The sequence below is a fragment of the Rhodamnia argentea genome, chromosome 6 (assembly GCF_020921035.1).
Source record: "Rhodamnia argentea isolate NSW1041297 chromosome 6, ASM2092103v1, whole genome shotgun sequence".
NCBI classification, from domain to species: domain Eukaryota; kingdom Viridiplantae; phylum Streptophyta; class Magnoliopsida; order Myrtales; family Myrtaceae; genus Rhodamnia; species Rhodamnia argentea.
This window is the reverse complement of record NC_063155.1, coordinates 29,948,747-29,965,982: the sequence shown is the minus strand read 5'-3', so window position 1 is coordinate 29,965,982 and position 17,236 is coordinate 29,948,747. Positions and strand designations below refer to the sequence as shown.

At 38.3% G+C, this 17,236-nt stretch overlaps 3 protein-coding genes and 1 long non-coding RNA gene across 12 annotated transcripts; all 4 read right to left on the bottom strand.

Annotated features, from left to right (window-relative positions):
• Nucleotides 1-878: 878 nt before the first annotated feature.
• On the bottom strand, nt 879-16,723 carry LOC115752257 (protein-tyrosine sulfotransferase-like). 8 transcript variants are annotated; one of them, XM_048281525.1, is made up of 14 exons: nt 6,255-6,589; nt 6,083-6,144; nt 5,642-5,733; nt 5,103-5,268; nt 4,927-4,998; nt 4,553-4,847; nt 4,099-4,239; nt 3,100-3,204; nt 2,840-2,987; nt 2,337-2,383; nt 2,172-2,231; nt 1,963-2,082; nt 1,273-1,425; nt 879-1,153 (listed from the first exon to the last, which is right to left on the bottom strand). In XM_048281525.1, the coding sequence occupies exons 3-14, from the start codon at nt 5,694-5,696 to the stop codon at nt 1,010-1,012; spliced, it is 1,506 nt and encodes a 501-aa protein (XP_048137482.1). In that variant the 5' UTR covers nt 5,697-5,733; nt 6,083-6,144; nt 6,255-6,589; the 3' UTR covers nt 879-1,009. The 8 variants fall into 8 exon arrangements, with proteins under 8 accessions (XP_048137482.1, XP_048137480.1, XP_048137485.1 ...); XM_048281523.1 differs by lacking the exons at nt 5,642-5,733; nt 6,083-6,144; nt 6,255-6,589 and adding exons at nt 16,099-16,174; nt 16,531-16,723; XM_048281528.1 differs by lacking the exons at nt 5,642-5,733; nt 6,083-6,144; nt 6,255-6,589 and adding exons at nt 16,099-16,174; nt 16,531-16,723 and having other exon boundaries at nt 1,273-1,407.
• On the bottom strand, nt 10,703-12,081 carry LOC115752262 (protein-tyrosine sulfotransferase-like). 2 transcript variants are annotated; one of them, XR_007198962.1, is made up of 4 exons: nt 11,997-12,077; nt 11,846-11,908; nt 11,148-11,282; nt 10,704-11,028 (listed from the first exon to the last, which is right to left on the bottom strand). XR_007198962.1 is itself a non-coding variant. In XM_030690371.2 (3 exons), the coding sequence occupies exons 1-3, from the start codon at nt 11,957-11,959 to the stop codon at nt 11,020-11,022; spliced, it is 276 nt and encodes a 91-aa protein (XP_030546231.1). In that variant the 5' UTR covers nt 11,960-12,081; the 3' UTR covers nt 10,703-11,019. The 2 variants fall into 2 exon arrangements, 1 of the variants encoding a protein (XP_030546231.1); XM_030690371.2 differs by having other exon boundaries at nt 10,703-11,028; nt 11,148-11,300; nt 11,846-12,081.
• Nucleotides 12,129-12,967, bottom strand: LOC125315676. Its single transcript, XR_007198963.1, has 3 exons — nt 12,836-12,967; nt 12,292-12,338; nt 12,129-12,182 (listed from the first exon to the last, which is right to left on the bottom strand). It is a non-coding gene; the product is annotated as an uncharacterized LOC125315676 (long non-coding RNA).
• Nucleotides 13,066-15,704, bottom strand: LOC125315369 (protein-tyrosine sulfotransferase-like). Its single transcript, XM_048279965.1, has 6 exons — nt 15,539-15,704; nt 15,362-15,433; nt 14,985-15,279; nt 14,452-14,511; nt 14,138-14,227; nt 13,066-13,131 (listed from the first exon to the last, which is right to left on the bottom strand). Exons 2-6 carry the CDS (start codon nt 15,421-15,423, stop codon nt 13,066-13,068), a joined length of 573 nt encoding a protein of 190 aa, XP_048135922.1. The 5' UTR covers nt 15,424-15,433; nt 15,539-15,704.
• Nucleotides 16,724-17,236: the final 513 nt, after the last annotated feature.

Sequence of the window (17,236 nt, the reverse complement as noted above, 5' to 3'; positions counted from 1 at the left end):
AAACCAAGTAAATTCCAACAAGCAACTCAACTTGGGTTTCATTTCAATCACGCATGAGCATGTCGGAAGGCTTCAAACCTTGTGACATAAGATCTAACCTTATAGCGTTGTTCTCAACTACGACTCATGAACTAATTTCAGCTATATCTCAACGAGAGAAATGGACAATGGTCCAAGGGAAACAGCTCAGATCTGGGTGCAATAAGAAGGGTGGAGAGAAATTTGCAGATATGGTAAGGAGAGAAGCGTAGCAATAACTTATAATTATGGCGCTTACTAATTTTTCCAATTAAAGCGGCATTATAAATTCGTTACCAATTGAAGAGTTAATTCTCTCCTTAAGTGTAATCTTCATAACGGACCATATCGAATAATGGTTACAAAGTAGCCTTGGTACTCCCGTGTTGAGACCAGATCTTAAATTCACCTTTCCATAAATTCCTTAAAACTGCAGATTATTAAATGAGGGACCTTGCGGTCTGACTTAAAAGTTGGCACAAAGACAGGAGTATAACAAAATTGATTAGAATTCATGAGGATAAATTATAAGGGCTTCAAACAGATCTAATCAATTACTATGTAGCAGCACTTAAAGCCTCTTGAATTTGCTTTCAAATGGCTCGTGGAATGGTAATAAATGCATTAGCTTCATATCATACTACAGGTCATGGGGCGTATCGGCAAGACAAAGGCACAACTAAATTTCAACCCAAGAAAAGAAATTGAATGGAGTGCTAGCCTCTAACTTTGGATTCAGTGGCTATCAATTCAACATGAAAGAGGGGTTAACAAACAAACTGAGAAGCAAAGGGGAGGCTATATATAGAAGCAAAGCGTAATAAAAGGACTCTCTTCTATCAGGAAAATAAAGCATCATCTAAAGAACCCTTCTTTTTACCGGAGACATAACATGTACCATATCGTGGCCGTATCAAAATTAATCTCTTTCTACCACCTAGAGAGACTTTAGACCTTGCGATATGTAATAATTTTCGAGAAGCAATTACATTCATATCTTCACTTTAGATGTTCTTCTCCTTGCATTTACAAAAAGAAAAAAGAATATGAGAAGCAACATGATGGGCAAGAATAAGAAAACGCGAATCCACTGAGAAGTCCCATATGAACTGGTTATCATGTTCTCTAATTTCTCCTGCAAAATAAAATGACGAAACGTTACACACTCGGTTGTGCTTATCAGAGTAGGATTGGCCAAAGAAATTTATTAAAAAATTTCCCCTTCTTATGGCTGCACAAGGCTGAATACTTAACTGTGACGGCAGAATTCTGGGCGGTCCGTCTATGTTGTTGAGCAAAAATATCCTTAGCATACTCATAGAGCTCCAAATCAAGATTATTCAGTGATTTTATCTCCTGAAGCACCGCTCCACCGACCTGACGACGCGACTGCAGATTCAAAGTTTCTCAAAATTTGCAGGAAATACGCGGATATGTATCCAAAGAAATAAAAAAAGAGCAACAGGGTTGGACTGGAGGAACTCTTTCAAATGAACTAACCAAGCATAGTAAAAATCTCATGCAGGGCAAAGCGAACATTTAGTTTTATTCAGAAAGAATTAGACTAATATATGCACAACACTTCAAAAATCTTTTAGTAGCAGCTGTTAAAATTGTGACACAACATATATGATAATATCCAGATATAACAGGAGAAGCTACAAAGCAACAATCCTAAGTAAAAATTTTATCAACGCAATGGACAAGTCAATTCTAGACAACTTGGTATGTGAGTGATGGAAACATGCGGTTAAAATGTGAACATCCTGTCTCTCATTTCCATGTGAATAGTAAATCTCTTATATAATCGTTCTTTTGACAGAAGCATTTCATTTTCAGCAAACCTAATATATAGTGTATCTGGGGTAAGAATTATGTAAATTTAAGTCAAAGAAAAATTAGCATCGCTTCTTTCAAGAAGCAAAAGCGTAAAGTTGACCACACCTCTTTTGTAAAATTTGCAGGTGAGACTCTCTTCAAGGAAGAGATGCGGCGGAGAGACTGGGACTTCCTCAAAGTAGATATGCAACTTTCATAAGATTCCATAAGTTTTCCCACTGTCATCTGAAATATACAAGATCCACCATAAACTTACTTATCCAAGATGTAATTTCCTGCACAGTAGAAGATAAAAAGTGACAAAAATGCCTTACGTTTCCTTTACTTGCTTCATTGTTTTCCTTCATAGAAACCTCAAAGTCCAAAGTGGCATTCTGCAAAAAGGCAGTAGAAAACAATGAGGATACAAGGGAACTCACTTATTAGCATCGATTGAGGAAGGTTTACATTCAGCAAAATGCACACACTCTGCCATCTACCTGACTGTGTTCCTCATCAGGCTCGCTGTCTGGCAAGGAGCTCTGTTCTGCAACAGATGTACATAAGTTCAGGTAAGGAAATGATGATTAACCCTTGTATCTTGTTCATGTGGAACTCAAAGAGATGAGAAGGCCATTGAAGCATGGCAAAACAAACTGAAGGACAAGGAATCCTCCTCCACCATAAACTTGCGGTACAACAGAAAAACACAAGATTTCTGATAGAGAAGCTAGTTCGGTTGTAACAGCTCAACTTGAAACTACAATATCGCACAAAATACAGCAACAATGCATCTTAAGCATCTGTTGGGATATGGTGGACTATTACAGATCCAACTAGTGTGAAGTAGCTAAGGAAGAAGGGTAGAAGAGAAGAAGAAAATAAATTGACCAACAAATTTGGTCCGGAAGCTCAACTTATTTATGCAACCACATTCAGCAAAACCTGTTCAAAAGAACTAACTGCACCTAGAGGCTAGAAACAGCAATAATAGCACATGTACCTGAATTATTTGTTGCCACAGTCTGCACACCAGAGCTAGATCCTCTCAATTGAGAAATTACTTGTGCACCGACCACATCTCCAAACATTGTTGCAGATTCCCTATGGTCCTCAGTGAGACCAACGTACAGCATATCATCCAATCTCCTCTGCAAGATTTACAATTATCTACCATGATCACAACCGCAAAAGGGCAACACAATATTAGGAAAACAATATAAGAGCCTGATCCATTAAAACCCCAAAACCAATTTTACCGACCTTTGCAACTTCAAGGACAAGTTCACCAAGTTCTTTGTGCAGCATAACACAGTGACGTACTTCATGTGATTCCGCAAAATAGGAATTGTTAGTTAACCCTGCAATCTGTCACCAAGAAAATTTAGCCTGGAATTGGTCTATTTAAGCCACTAGGTACTAGATTTTAAGATATATAGATCCTATCAGACAAAACAGATTCATGAAACCTGAAACTTAGCACAAGTTTACATTTAAAACTTTTTTGGGGCAGTTAGAAAATGCGAATGAGTTTTCAGTTGTCATAAGCAGAATGCAGAATACCTTCTCTTTACTCAGTCATCGTCAAAAGAAAATTCCATAGACATCACTTACCAGGCAATCTGGTGGATTTATGATTCTTTCACAGTGGCATACTGAAGAATCTAAACCACCTGAATCTATAAACTCTTCCCTCATAATAGCAACCAAATAACAAGCCTCTTCAACGCAAAGACAAGGCCTCAAACACGTCACACCAACACAAGAAAACTGAAGTTCATTGACAGGTACCACTGCAAGACTAGCTCTGTGAATTAGCCTGTGAATTCCACACTCCCATCAAGCAAAGGAACTACTCTGTTCCTATTGTTCTTTAAGGTTCTGTTCCCCCCACTTAGGAAAGTTGATTCAAAATTAGAACACTGTATTTTAAGTGCGTGTAAGGCATCTAACAAATTTTTACTCAAGAGTAGCATTTATCCTCAAGGATTTAACAGAAGAACTGCCGTCAAACCAATGGTTGCTTCTCTATCCCATCTAAACTTCCTTCCAGAGAATCTTAGGCACTTGAATAAAAAGTCCATTTCACATCTCAGATTAAGGCCTTTAAGCGATGTTACATCTTAAAATTTAGCCAGAACATTACTTTTCAAAGAAAGCTCACAATTTGAAGGCATAAGGGCGAAACTCATGCTTCACAGCCTGAAAACGAAACAGACATGAATTTGGCAAGTAATACAGATTTAACAGAATCCAACTTACCTGAAATGTGACACCATTGTGAATTATATCTCGAGCAATAGGGTCGTTGATATACTTATGCAATGGCATTACAACATCCTCCATATTGTATGGGTCACTGCCGTAGATGTCCCTGGATCCACTATGCCTTCTTGCATCTCTCTGTACAGAGAGGTTGCTGATAAACACATATAGAACAGAAGCATTGATTCCTATAAACCTTCCCCCCCCAAATTCCCAGCTGCTCCTTCCCAGGAGATTGATCTGCTTAGATTATTACTTAATCCACTAGACAAACAAGTGAATCATCCATCTCCATCTACAGCAACTATGAACCTTTCCTTCTCTCTATACATCAGATTGATTCTTTGCAGCATGCCTTAAGGTTAATAAAGGTCTCCAACAAAAATCAGTAGGCCAGAAATATCCAAAAAAATGGAGAAAATATGAACATCAAGCAATATAACAAGTTTACCCTTGCAAATAGGTCTTCTCTCATCCAAGGAACTAGATACTTCCACGGCCATATATCCAGTGTACTAACTGCAAATCCTTTATTCTTGGAGCGCAAGCGCCCAACCATTCTCGTGGCAGAAGTTAAATTAGGGTGCACCAAAAATCTAGCTGCTACCTCCACCGAGAATTCATATGTACTGAAAACACGATCTACTGGGTGTCTTAGTATGGTCACCACTGATGTTTTATCCTTGGGAAGTTTTGACATCATGCTATAGTCATCATGAGTGGCCAACAACCTGCACTTTGGCTTGCTACACAGTAGTAGAGAATCGGGTTAACATAAAAATGAAGTACAACACAAATGTCAAAAAGGGGAAAAAATGGTCATACCTGGGGTCAAACCTCAATTTATCATAAGAGCGAGGGCATTCCAGAGCACTAGGATACAACTTTTTCAGGAAACTGCAGGTACGGATTTAGCAAGAAGGAATCACACTGGTGGCTCATTCAATGAATGCACCAATAAATACAACTATGTGCTCTGCACCAAGAGAGATTTAAATTACCAGTGGAAGTATGTACGTCCTCCTGTTCTTGGAATATGGAGAAAGAACAGCAAATCTCGCAGGGTGTGCTTGTTTTCTTTAACTTCTAGACTAGGTGCAGAAGAAGCCCACTTCTTCACTACCTTCTCACAATACCCAAATTCCCTTTCGTGAGGAGAAGCATTAGCTGATAGAGAAACCAGGGAAAGTTAAAAACCTCATTCAGCTAAAAGCCAAGCTTAGAAGTTAAATGTTCGTGGTCAACCCTAATGTTTTCCCAAACAAGCTGGTCACTCACACAAACTTCATCCTCATAGAATGATGTATGACAAAGCACTGATTCCAATAGAATCGTATCTCAACTGAGCAGGAAAGGAGGGAGGCGAGGCGACTACTCATTTTCAAGTCAGTAAATGGAGTTCCATACTTAATCTCATGACTTCAAGGATTGCACAAAGCATCCCTTCTTATCACTCTCGCTTAACACAAAACAACAAGGTGGGAAAGAAGCTCAGGATTGTGAAAAATGAAGATGGGATTCAGAATCTGCCCCCACTTACCCAATCCAAGAAGAATCAGCAAAATAACAAGCCTCAGGCTTAGAGTAGGATCCATCACCCTCTTCCTACTCCAACAACTGCTAGAACGAAGTCTGGCAAAACATTGACAAACAAGTTCTCATAAGTCTCTTCAACTAAACCATAAAAACCATACCATTCTAAAAAATTGAACTGAAACGCTACACCTTCTTCCTTTGCTTTTACTTCAAATCTATTAGATCAATGTCGTGGTCCATTACCAATTTAACATTGTCTAGCTAGCACCTAGGAGCAACTCAATAACACATTTCTTTTCCCATTTAAAAAAACTCATCAGATAATCCATGCAACCTTCTCAAACAGAAAAAACTCGAGCTAAAACGAAAGGCACGAGCTTTCTTAAACGAATTGAACGGACAAAAAAGAAAAAAATCGCCTGCCTCCGAACCACAATCGACATACCAATAAAGAGGGCCTTCTTTTCTTATTGGAAGGAAACCCTGATCACGGAATTTGGAGACAAGCTAAAATCCGAAGCATGGCGATGATGTCGAAATGTGGAGTGGCATAAAAAGAAAATTAATAAGACTAAAACTCAGAGACGGAACAAAGAAACAAAACAAAGTGGACCTACCCTGTGTACAGACGACTACCGAAGTCTCGTGCTCATAAATTCCCTCGATCTCTGTTGCTGCTCCACCAGACAAGTCTCACAATAACCGGTGTCCCACCACCACTTTCACAATTACCAGTGATTTTCTCGGCATCCAAGCAAGGGATTGACGCAGGAAAATCTACAGAATTGCCCTCGCCATAGCGAGCGACCTCAGAAGACCTCGGAGCGAAGCGCAAAAGGGAAAATGGGATAGAGCCGTCGAAACCGATAGAAGTCAGAGAGAGAGAGAGAGAGAGAGAGAGACAGAGAGTCAGCGATTCGATGGAAGAAGTGAAATGCTTTTGACGACGATCGCAACAGTGAGTGGAATGTGTCGCTGTCTGTGTTTTTTTTTTTTTAATCTTTTAAATAAATTATTCGAGTGTCGGAAGGAGAAGAGGGACATATTGGTAAAATACTAAAATGGAATGACATGCGCGCCGTTGTCGACCAGTTAAACCAAAATTAAATTGCAAATTTTAACAGGATTTTGTTAAACTGCCCGATAAAGTAACCAATTAAGAACATAGCAAATTTATTTAACAAGTAATTTAAGACACTGGTTAATAAGACCGTTTCACATGCATAAATTTTCTCATCTCATATATAACTGACGTTTCAAAAAGTTAAATATTTCTTATTAATTGTATGACATGCGTTTTACGTGGAAATATGTTTGTAAATAATTTTTTTTTTACGTGTATCCATGCCAAAACAAAATTTTCTATTTGAAGTTAGATCAGAATTTGTATTGTTGAATATTATTAATTCCAATGTTTAATGTATAATTTCTTCCTATAATCGCAAAAATTATAAGATCCTTTCTTCTCACTATTACGACGATGAACACAATAAGGGCCTTGATCGCCAAAAAAAAAAAAAGTTTCAGTTTCCATGAAATAGCAATTCCGGAGTATGTCTTCGTTTGTGAGGACCCTAAATGAAGGCTATCAGTAGAGAAGAGGAGATGAGCTATGATCCCTCATGCTTGAACCTAATTGCTGATTCAAGAAATTATAAATATAAGTATAGATTTCAACAAAATATTCAATCTATTTCAAATTACTAGAAATATATATCCTTGTTATTTATGTTATTGACCACCATTCAAACAATATAATGGTAAATAAGAAATCATGAGCTTAATTATCTCTTGTTATCCGATTTTCCTTTCTAACGATATCTTGGATTTAAATCAAATGAGTTTTGGAAAAGTTTGTTTTCATTTTTATTTTTTGCTAAAAAAAATTGCTTCAAATGATGTGAGCTATATTTGAAATGAGTGAATTTCAAAATAAGAAAATAAAATTAAACGAAATGTACCATGCATATTTCAAATAGTCGATCTATTTATAGGGGGTTAGGACTCGTCAAGTATAATTATAATAATAAGCGATATAAGTTTGAGGATAACAAATAACGAAACTAATACTCATCGATCGAGTATGGGCTATGTCGTATAATTATGCCATAAAAATAAAATTGAGTGCCATGTGACGGGCTTAAGAGTAAATATTCTCTCAATTTCGACTTTAACTATACATAATAAATGAACTATTCAAGGCAACCATCGATAATGCTCTTTATAGTGCCAATAACAGTTGGAGGGCCCACTCATTTATTGGTATAACCTTTTCATATACAATTCCGAGGCACCACTGGGAGCCCCACTCCCGGTTCTCAGTTCACCGTTGACTTGAAAATCTAGAAATAGAAAGTGTGATATCCCTGAATTAACTCACTCAAGGTATTATTCATTTTAGCCCGTTCCATATCGAGCCTCACAATTGTGTCCTTTGGTGTAGAGGTGTGAGCTTTACTAGGAGTTACTCATAGTGATCATTTGAAAAAGAATGACTGATTATTAAATGATTGAACAATCGGGAGTAATTTACTTACGATACTTAGTTGACATTCATAAAAAATATCCAATGAATTATGAGTTCAATATATTCTGTTTAGCAGAAAGGCGGATATTCCTTACTCATTATTGGATAGTCACTTATTCACAATCTCATGTGAGGCTAATAATTTTCATTTCACATCTCATGAAAAATCTTTTTCGCTCTGCTTAACCCTATCCCCCTTTAGGGGTACTTTAGTGATAGGTTCTATAGGAACTGGACAATCATATTTGGTCAAATGCTTAGCAACAAACTCCTATGTTCCCATCCTAGTAAGGCTTATCCGTAAACATGCTTAACTTTAGAGTTTCACAGCTAAGCATTGGCATACACATAAGCAACTTCCCAAGATATGCATTGTCATGAGTTTATGACATGTCATGCTTATGGCATAAAATTTGGATCGAGCATTTATTACCGTTGTGTTAATTTGAAATGGAACAAGTATTCGTTGATTACAGTTTGAGTTGATTGCCTATAATTGGATTGCGAAACCTTTTATGAAAGGATCACGAAAAGTTTATGATTTGTGAAAGTGGTTTATGAAAGGTACGTTTATATATATTGGATCATGAAAAGTTATGTGATTTTTGGTTATTAAACCCGAGTATTGAGAGGGTTTCTGATTTTTGTTGTGGATTATTGGAGATAGGTTGATGGATTATGTTCAATATCTCTGTAAACTCGTTGAGGGGTTTATATGTATGCATACTAATTTTAGGATTTCCTTGTGGGCCAACCATCGGCAATATAAGTGGAGACCTACCCAATGGAGGAACTTGGTCGTGTTTGTCACGAAAGTTATGTGTGATCACGATTGGAGACTTGAGCACAAGATTGGTCAATAGAATAGACCATTGACGTGTGATTTAATGAGATTGATCGATGGATTGGATCATGTTTTGATATGAGTGTTCAAAATGACATTTCTCCTATGATTGTAGTTTTGTTGAACTGATATAGACAACTCATTTTGATCTTGCAAGTTTGTTACATCCTGGATTTGGTGTAAATGAGTTATGATTTTGTGTCTAAATGTGCGTGGTGAATGTTCGATTTGCTTAGAAGAGATGTATTACTCACTGGATTGTGTTGCTCATCCCATTCCTTCTAAATATTTTCAGGTCCCTCCCTCGGTTAGCGGCTAATACAATGAGAGCGTTCACATTACAGCCAACGCATTTGATAGAGGGAATTTTGGGTATGAGCTTAGTTAGTTGTATATCTCTTAGCTATATATATAGTATGATAAATCAATATGTTGGCAAAACTAATATCGAGGGCATTGAGAAGAGAAACTTATAGCGTGCTATCCAAGTTAGCCCCACACATTTTTGCTTTGCTTTTTTGGGGGTTCAGATGACATGGGACGGACCCCCTAGGACATTAGAATATCGAACCATGAAATTCCGATGTTCCTTTCTATTTCTCATCAAACGAACCACTCTCTCCGTCTCTTGACTCTCTCGGACCGCAAACTAGGCTCAAACGGCTCGTGTCAAATTGTAGGGTGCCTTCATCTGCCCATGTCTATCTATATCTACATGAACCGTGTTGGCCATCATCTAATGTTTAGTGGTTTACTATGTTGGTTGTGGCAAGAGAAAAAGGTACGATGTCGATCCCAGGTTGTTATTCCTATGTTTCTAATTCCAATGTGTGTTAGATCAGTGCCAAAGTCCATTTTTGAATTTAGAACCGTCTTTAATAACACCCATCGGATAATCCACCCCACCTTTTTCTCAAAACAAAAGGTTTCGATGCATTAGTCGATATGGGAAAAGGTCGCTCCCACCAAAATGAAAGGCAAGAGCTTTCATACGCGAATTGAACGGGCAAAGAAAATCCAAAGCTTCCCCTGGTTTGGTTCTTGTCAGTTGCCACCATGTCTGTCTTGTAGGATAGCTGTCACAATGCAACGATGAACCAAATTTAACTATTTGAGGCCTAACTTATTTATTCCATTTTCAATTCCGTTCGGATTGTTCTTCGTGCTTGGTAAATGTTTCAAAAGAAATGAAATTATGGCGGTCTGAATCATCTTCGCTGAGGAGAAAACCTGAGGAATAGGCCTTGTTAATCCAATGGGGGAGCCTTGATTAGATGGAGCAATTGTGTTTGTGCAGTGTCGCAGTAAAAAAATTAGATTGAAAAGTACAATTTATACAAGCAAAATGATACACTATCATCAGAACAAACAAACACCAACGCCCCCCCCCGGCGAAAAAAAAAAAGGTTAGAACAAAGTAAACAAAATTTATAGTCCTATTATAAAGGATATACTTCTTAGTTTGATTAAAAAAACACTTCTACATGGTATTTATTTTTATAAGTGTGTCTAAATTTGAACATACGACCTATGGAGTATCATCAATCTGACTACCGAATTGCAAGGTCTTAGTCAATGAAATTTCTCAAGGAAAACGGACACCCTATGATCAAACACGTTTTCACCAGCCAAAAAATATTTAGAAATACAACCTGAAAGGGGGGTTAACAAACAAAATGAACAACCACGTGAAGGCTACATTTAGAAATAGGAATAAAAAGACCCTCTTCTATCAGAAAGATAAAGCAAGTTAACATCTTTTGTTTTTTTTCCCTTTCAGAGTGGAGACTTGTCATAATGTAGCACATTGTCGCCATATCAAAATCAATCTCTTTCTACCACCTAGATAGACTTTAATTTTCGAGAAGCAATTACATTTGTATCTTCACTTTTGATGTCCTTCTCCTTGCATTTACAAAAAGGATGAAGAATACCGGGAGCAATATGATGGGCAAGAACAAGAAAACGCGAATCCACTGTGAAGTGCCATATGAACTGGTTATCATTTTCTCTATTTCTCCTGCAAAATAAAATGGTGGAACATTACTCACTCAGTTGTGCTTATCAGTAGTAGGATTGGTTAACGAAATTTAATCAAATATCCCCCTTCTTATGGCAGCATGAGGCTGAATACTAAACTGTGACAGTGGACTTCTGGATGGTCCGTCCACGTCGCTGAGCAAAAATATCCTTAGCATACCCATAGAGCTCCAAATCAAGATTATTCAGTGATTTTATCTCCTGAAGAACCACTTCACCGACCTGACGATGCAACTGCAGATTCAAAGTGTCCTAAAATTAGCAGGAAATACGTGGAAATGTTTACGAAAGGAAGAACAGAGAGCAACCGGGTTGGACAGGTGGAACTCTTTCGAATAAACTACCAAGCAGAGTAAAGATGTCATGCAGGACAAAGCCGGCATTTAGCTTTATTCAAAAAAAGTGAGCTAGAAGAATTAGACTAATAAATGCAAGATACTTCAAATATTATTTAGGAGCAGAGGTTAAAATTGTGACAGATACCCTGTATTCAACATTTATTATAACAACCAGATATAACAGGAGCAATTATGGAGCAACGATACTGAGTGAAAGTTTTATCTACATAATGGACAGGTCAATTCTAGACAACTTGGTAGGTGAGAAATGGAAGCACGGGGGTAAAATTCGAACCTCCTGTTGTTTTCATGTAGATAGTACAATTTCTTATATCTTTCTTTTGACAGAATTTTCAGCAAACCCAAAATTTATTGTATCTGGGATAAGAAGTATGTAAATCAGTAAATAAAAATTAGCATCGCTACTTTCAAGAAGCAAAAACGTAAATTTGACCGCACCTCTTTCGTAAAATTCGCAGGGGAGATTCTCTTCCAGAAAGAGATGCCGTGGAGAGACTTGGACTTCCTCCGAGTAGACAGGCAGCTCTGATAAGATTCCATAAGTTCTTCCATTGTCACCCGAAAGATACGAGATCTACCATGAACTTACTTATCCAAGATGTAATTTCCTCACACGGTACAAGATACAACATGCAAAACATGCCCTATGTTTTCTTTACTTGCTTCATTGTTTTTTTTTTTTTTTGGTAAAGATTACTTGCTTCATTGTTTTTTTTTTTTTGGTAAGGAAATTACTTGCTTCATTGTTTACCTTCAGCAATTCCAAAGTTTCATTCTGCAAAAAAGGCAGTAGAAAACAATGAGGATACAAGGAAAGTCAGTTATTAGCATCGATTCAGGAAATCTTACATTCAGCAAAAAGCACACACTCTGCTGCTATCTACCTGACAGTATTCGTCATCAGGTTCGCTGTCTGACAAGGAGCTCTGTTCTGCAACAGATGTACATAACTTACAGGCAAGGGAATGATGATAAACCCTTATATCTTGTTCTTATGGAACTCAAAGAGATGAAAAGGCCATTGAAGCATGGCAAAGCAAACTGAAGGACAAGGAATCCTCCTTTACCATGAACTTGCAGTTCAACAGAGAAACACAAGAATTCTGAGAAGCTAGTTCTATGGTAACTGTTCAAGTTAAAACTACAATATCACATAAAATACGGCAACGATGCATCTTCAGCATCTGTTGGGGTATGGTGGACTATTACAGATTCAACTGGTGTGAAGTAGCTAAGGAAGAAGGGTAGCAGAGAAGAAGAAAATAAATTGACCAGCAAATTTGGCCCAGAAGCTCAACTTAATTTTTTTTTTTTTTTGGGGTCCAGAAGCTCAACTTTTTTATTCAACCATATTCAGCAAAACTTGTTCAAAAGAACCAACAAACTGTACCTAGAGGCTAAAAACAGTAATAATAGCACCACATGTACCTGATTTATTTGTTGCCACAGTCTGCGAACCACAGAGCAAGATCCTCTCAGTTGAGAAATTAATTGTGCACCGACCACATGCAAACATTGCTGCAGATTCCTTATGGTCCTCGGTGAGACCAACGTAGCATATCGTCCAATCTCCTCTGCAAGATTTAGAGTTATCTACCATGATCGCTAGCGCAAAAGGGAAACACAATATTAGGAAACAAATATAAGAGCATGATCCATTAAACCCAATAACCAATTTCACTGGCCTTTGCAACTTCAAGGACAAGTTTGCCAAGTTCTTTGTGCTGCATAACACAGTGACGTACTTCATGTGACTCCGCAAAATAGGAATTGTTAGTTAACCCTGCAATCTGTCATCAAGAAAATTTAGCCTGAAATTGGTCTATACAGGCCACTACATACTAGATTTTAAGATATTTAGAATATTGGCAGACAAGAAAGATTCATGACACCAGAAACTTAGCACAAGCGTAGTTTTAAAACTTCCGTGGGGTAGTTAGAAAAACGAGAATGATTTTCCTGTTGCCATAAGCAAAAAGCAGAATATCTTCTCTTTACTCAATAATCATAGAAAGCGAATTCTATAGACATCATTTACCAGGCAATCTGGTGGAGTTAATGATTCTTTCATCAGTGGAATACCAAAAAAATCTAAACCACCTAAATAGTAAACAAGAGAACTCCAAAGAAATGCGCAATCAAGTCTTCCCTCATAATATGACATGCTTAGCAACCAAATAACAAGCCTCCAATCAACACAAAGACAAGCCTCAAACACGTCTAACCAACACAAGAAAACTGAAGTTCATTGACAGGGACCACAGCAAGACTAGGAGTGAATTAGCATGTGAATTCCACACTCTAATCAAGCAACGGAACTCCTCTGTTCCTAATGTCCTTTAAGGTTCTGTTCCCTTTTTTCCGGAAAGTTGATGCAGATTACTACACTGTATATGTTAAGTGCATGTAAGGCATCGAACAATTTTTTACTTGAAAGTAGCATTTATCCTCAAAGATTTAAAAGAAGAACTGTCATCAAACCAATTGTTGCTTCTCTGTCCCATCTAAACTTCCTTCCAGAGAATCTTAGGCACTTGAATAAAAAGAACATTTCACATCTCGGATTAAGGATTTTGACGTATGTTAAATCATAACATTCAACCAGAATATTAATTTTCAAAGAAAGCTCACAATTTGAAGCAAGAAGGGTGAAACTCATGCTTCAACAGCCCGAAAACGAAACAGACATGAAATTGGCAAATGACACGGATTTAAAAGAATCAGACTTACCTGAAACGTGGCACCATTGTGAATTATATCTCGAGCAATAGGGTCATAGATATACTTATGCAATGGCATTACAATGCATTGCCCTTCCTCTTGGGCAACTATACCCCACTCCTGAGCCAGGATCAAACCTTCTTTTTCAAGGAACTCCTCCATGGTCTCTCTAGAAATTCCTTTCATTAGAGCTTCGGATCCAATTCTACACTACATATGATATTCCATTCTGGCCCTCACTAGCTCTCTCTATACCCAATGAAGTTTTGTACCCTGCGAAAAGTGGGATCCCATTTTTGAGCTATTGACTTAGGCGATCCGAACATATTGTATGGGTTGCTGCTGTAGATATCCCTGGATCCACCATGCCTTCTCGCATATCTCTGTAGAGAAAGAGGTTGCTGGTAAACACATATGAAACAGAAGCATATAACACAAGACAGACCATTTACTAACAGAAAATAGAAACCCCATACAACGCAGGGTCGGGGAACATTTGATTCCTATAACCACCACAACAACCAACAACCCCCCCAAACACAAAAACAAAACCCCAAACCCCACCACACAAAAACCTCTCTCTCTCTTACCCAAAATTTCGCAGCAGCTCCTTCCCAGGAGATTGATCTGCTTAGATTACTTTATCCACCAGACAAACAAGTGAATCATCCATCTCCGTCTACTGCAACTTCAAACTTTTCCTTTTCTCTCTTCATCAGATTGATTCTTTGCAGCATGCCTTAAAGTTAATAAAGGTCTCCATCAAAAACCAGTTAGCCAGAAATTTCCGATGACCATCAATAGAGGATAAAAAATGGAGAAAATATCTAGAATCAGGCAATATAAGCAAGCGTACCCTTGCAAATAGGTCTTCTCTCATCCAAGTAACTAGATACTTCCATGGCCATATATCCAGTGTACTAACTGCAAATCCTTTAGTCTCGGAGCGCAAGCGCCCAACCATTCTTGTGTAAGAAGTTAAATTAGGGTGCACCAAAAATCTAGCTGCTTCCTCCACCGAGAATTCATATGTACTGAAAACACGATCGACGGGGTCTCTTAGTATGGTCACCACTGATGTTCTATCCTTAGGAAGTTTTGACATCAGGCTACAGTCATCATGAGTGACCAACAACCTGCACTTTCGCTTGCTACACAGCAATAGACATTCAACTTAAACACAGAAAATTAAGTACAACACAAATGTCAACAAGGGAGGAAAGAAAGTCATACCTGGGATCAAACCTCAATTGATCATAAGAGTGAGGGCATTCCAGAGCACTAGGATACAACATCTTCAGGAAACTGCAAATACGGATTTCGCAAGAAGGAAACACACTGGTGGCTCATCCAATGAATGCACCAATAACCTACAACTATGTGCTCTGCACCAAGAGAGAATTGAATTACCAGCGGAAGTATGTAGTTCCTCCTGTTCTTGGAATATGGAGAAAGAAGAGCAAATCTCGCAGGGCGTGCTTATCTTCTTTAACTTCCAGACTAGGTGCAGAAGCAACTCACTTCTTCACTACATTCTCACAATGCCCATAATGCCTTTTGTGAGGTGAAGCATTAGCCGACAGAGAAAACAGGGAAAGTTTAAAAGCCTCATTCGGCTAAAAGCCAAGCTTAGAAGTTAAATGTTCATGATCAACCCTAATGTTTTCCCAAACAATCTGGTCACTCACACAAACTCCATCCTCATAGTAGGACGTAATATATGACAAAGCACTGATTGCAATAGAATTATCTCTCGACTGAGCAGAAAAGGAGGGAAGCGACTACTCAGTTTCAAGTCAGTAAATGGAGTTCCATACTTCATCTCATGACTGCAAGGACTGCACAAAGCATCCCTTCTTATCACTCTTGCTTAAGTCAAAATGATAATACAACATTTACCATTACAAGGTGGGAAAGAAGCTAAGGATGGTGAAAAATGAAGATGGGATTTAGAATCTGCCCCCACTTACCCAATCCAAGAAGAATCAGCAAAATAGCAAGCCTCGGGCTTAGAGTAGGGTCCATAACCCTCATCCTACTGAACACCTGCTAGAACAAAATCTGACAAAACATCGAAAAGCAAGTTCTTAGAAGTCTCCAACTAAACCATAACAACCAAGACAGTTTAAAAAATTGAGCTGAAACGCTACATCTTATTCCTTTGCTTTTATTTCAAATCTATTAGATCAATGCCGCCGTCCATTACAAATTTAGCATTGTCTAGCTAGCACCTAGTAGCAACTCAAATAACACCTTTCTTTTGCCATTTAAAAAGACTCATCAGATAATCCATGCAAAAAAAAAAAAAAAACTCGAGCCAAAACTAAAGGCGCGAGCTTTCTAAACGAATTAAATGGACAAAAAAGGGAAAATCGTCTACGTTCGAACCAGAATCGACATACCAATAAAGAAGGGCCTTCTTTTCTTGTTGAAAGGAAACACTGATCACAGAATTCTGAGACAAGCTAAAAACCGAAGCATGGCGATGATGTCGAAATGTGGAGCTGCATAAAATATTAATAACATTACACTCAGAGAAGGAACAGAGAAACAAAGCACGCTGATGGTGTCGAAACGGCGGCGGCATCGATCGTCCTGGGCCTCGTCATCGTCGTCTTCATCCCCGTCATCGTCTTCAGCAGCGGAAGCCGATGGGCGTTCTCTGTCGCCCCCGAAAGCAAGAGCAGGAGGAGGAGAGAGGGAGAGAGGAGGAGGGGGAGGAGGGGGAGGAGAGAGATGCTCGTGGACATCATCGTAATTCAATGAAACGAAAAAAGAGCGAGGGAGCTTCAGGGTGACGGAGGAGCAACCGCAAGAAAGAACCAACGTCGGCGTTTTCAATGCTACAAATTTTGCTTCTCTTTTCAAGAAAAATTCTAAACAAACGCCTGAAATGAAATGAGACCATTCTCTCAAAAAAAGACATAACATGAATATTATCTCACGTAAGGATCTGAATATCCAAATTAGTTTCAAATAAGGACATGGGCAAGTATGCAACTTTTCCAACAGCTGAAACAAGGGCATTTTTGTCCAAATATTTTTGAATTCAAAAAAGACAAAATTTCATATAAGGATCAAAAGTACAGCCAAATAAGGGTCTGCAGT